The 1,843-nt window shown below is 59.8% G+C and overlaps 2 protein-coding genes and 1 pseudogene across 2 annotated transcripts in view; 1 reads left to right on the top strand and 2 right to left on the bottom strand.

Moving 5' to 3' along the window:
* Positions 1–419, top strand: part of TTC9B (tetratricopeptide repeat domain 9B) — a 2,267-nt gene extending 1,848 nt beyond the window's left edge. The window contains exon 3 of the mRNA XM_006905403.1: positions 209–419. Coding sequence (XP_006905465.1) covers positions 209–312 — 104 coding nt within the window. The 3' untranslated portion in view covers positions 313–419. The remainder of the gene's footprint in view (positions 1–208) is intronic.
* A 183-nt stretch (positions 420–602) lies between these two features.
* Positions 603–1,295, bottom strand: LOC112484230 (annotated as a pseudogene).
* A 45-nt stretch (positions 1,296–1,340) lies between these two features.
* MAP3K10 (mitogen-activated protein kinase kinase kinase 10) overlaps positions 1,341–1,843 on the bottom strand; it is a 15,172-nt gene continuing 14,669 nt past the window's right edge. The window contains exon 10 of the mRNA XM_025050857.1: positions 1,341–1,424. Within this exon, the coding sequence (XP_024906625.1) occupies positions 1,341–1,424 (84 nt within the window). The remainder of the gene's footprint in view (positions 1,425–1,843) is intronic.

The following is a 1,843-nucleotide window of genomic DNA, read 5'->3' as shown; positions in this document are numbered from 1 at the left end:
GCAGGCATGGCAAATGCAAAAGTCTGGAGGTGTGACAAGCTCTGTTCTGCTTGTTTGGGCTGGGGCTTTTGGAGAAGGGCTCCGGCAATACCAGCTGTGTTGGGGAGCCACTGAAGGCTGGGGGACAATGATGTGTGAGCTGAGGTGGTACAGCTGTCACTTGATGCCCCAGGACACCCAGATAGTCTCCTGCCCTCCTCTCCTGCAGACACCAATGTCCTACGCTACATCCAGTTGACTCAGCTGAAGATGAACCGGTGCAGCCTCCAGCGGGAAGACAGTGGGGCCGGGCCAAGGGATGTCATTGGCTGAGGCCAACCTGGAGGAACTGTTCCTACCCCGACTCTCTCCCACCTCACCTTCTAATTTCCCGTGACTTGTGTGTTTGCTGGTAAAGTGCTCATCACTGGTAACCACAACCTCTTTGTGTAGTGTTCTTGTGGGGACTAGGGAGGGGACACAGGCCTGGGCTTCACCCCCTGGACCTCAGAAATCCAGAGAGCCCAGGGAGGGAGCATGGGGTGGGAAGTGCCCCACTGGGGATGAGTCAGGATCAGGGCCTGGGCCAGGAAAAGACACACGGCCAAGTGCTGTAGGGGGCAGGGGTTACCTTTAATGCTGCATTTTGTGCCGAATCCCCCATGACGCCCTGTCCCTGAGTATCCCTGCCCACCCTCCCCCCACTGCAAGGCGGGCACAGGGCCCTAGCCCCTGGGGTACAAAGGAATAAATTAAATGTCCCCCCTCCCCCCTTCCCCAATAAATAGAGTGAGTATCCTGCCCGAGGCCTCCCCTTCCCTGTGGCCTGGTGGGCTTGGGGCGGGGCCTGGGGCGCTACATTCATGGCTGCCCAGGCGGGCTGCGGTGGGCAGGCCTTAGTGGGAGCCTTGGGCCCCACACAGGGGTACTGTGCTGTCCTGGCTCTGCCCCTCCATGTCCATGTCCAGCAGCGTGGGCTGCATGCTGCGGGGCCCAGGGCTCTCCGGGGTGTCCGGCCTGCTGGGAGGCGAGATGCTGAGCGTCCGGCCGAAGGAGACCAGTTTCCAGGGGTCCAGGCGGAGGCGGCTGGCAGCCGGCCGGGGTCTTGGGGCGAAGGTCAGGGTGGTGGGGCGGCCAGGGAACTCGGGGGGCCGGCGGCGGGTGGGGAACAGGGCCTGGGGGTCGGGCAGGCGGGGGAAGTCCAGGGGATCTCGCGGGCCTGGTAAGAGAGGATCAGATGAGAGGAGTGAGAGAGGCACAGGGTGGCACTCAAAAGCCAGAAGAGCTGACACGAAAATTGGAATTTCTGATTCCTCTCAAAAGATCTGCTAGCGACAAAACCCTCATCCCTCCCAACTCTCTCACACCCAGCCAGGGTCAGGCAGACAGCTCAGAGACACAGAGACCTCAGATGTGACACCATTTCTGAGCTGGGATAACAGCACCTGCCCACAGAGGAGAGGACTAAATCAAACAGTAATAACTGTAAACAGTAGCTCAGCGCCTGATGGGAGGTTCTTAACGCCGTCTGTTCCAATCACCTTTGTCGGCTTAATAAAGGCATAGGGGACAGGGCCTAGTGTGAGTATTAGCTATGGCTACTACTGTTGCCATTAAGGTCACCTCCCTGGTCCTTGTGGGCTTTAGTGTTCACTAACCCTGTTTCACCCTGTGTCTCAGTCACCCAGGGACCCACAATACTTCCTGCAGTGAGGACCAGGAGGACACACTGCCCCTTCCTCCGCATTCTAAACAGGGGGTGGCCACAGGGCTGGGACATTGGACCTCGCAGGGGAGAAGGGCTGCTTTCTGTGCCCTGGGCACAGGCGGCCTCACTCACCAGGGCCCGGGCAGGTGGGCTCGG

This window comes from Pteropus alecto, unplaced genomic scaffold (assembly GCF_000325575.1).
Source record: "Pteropus alecto unplaced genomic scaffold, ASM32557v1 scaffold271, whole genome shotgun sequence".
Classification (NCBI taxonomy): domain Eukaryota; kingdom Metazoa; phylum Chordata; class Mammalia; order Chiroptera; family Pteropodidae; genus Pteropus; species Pteropus alecto.
This window is presented reverse-complemented; position numbering and strand designations above follow the sequence as displayed.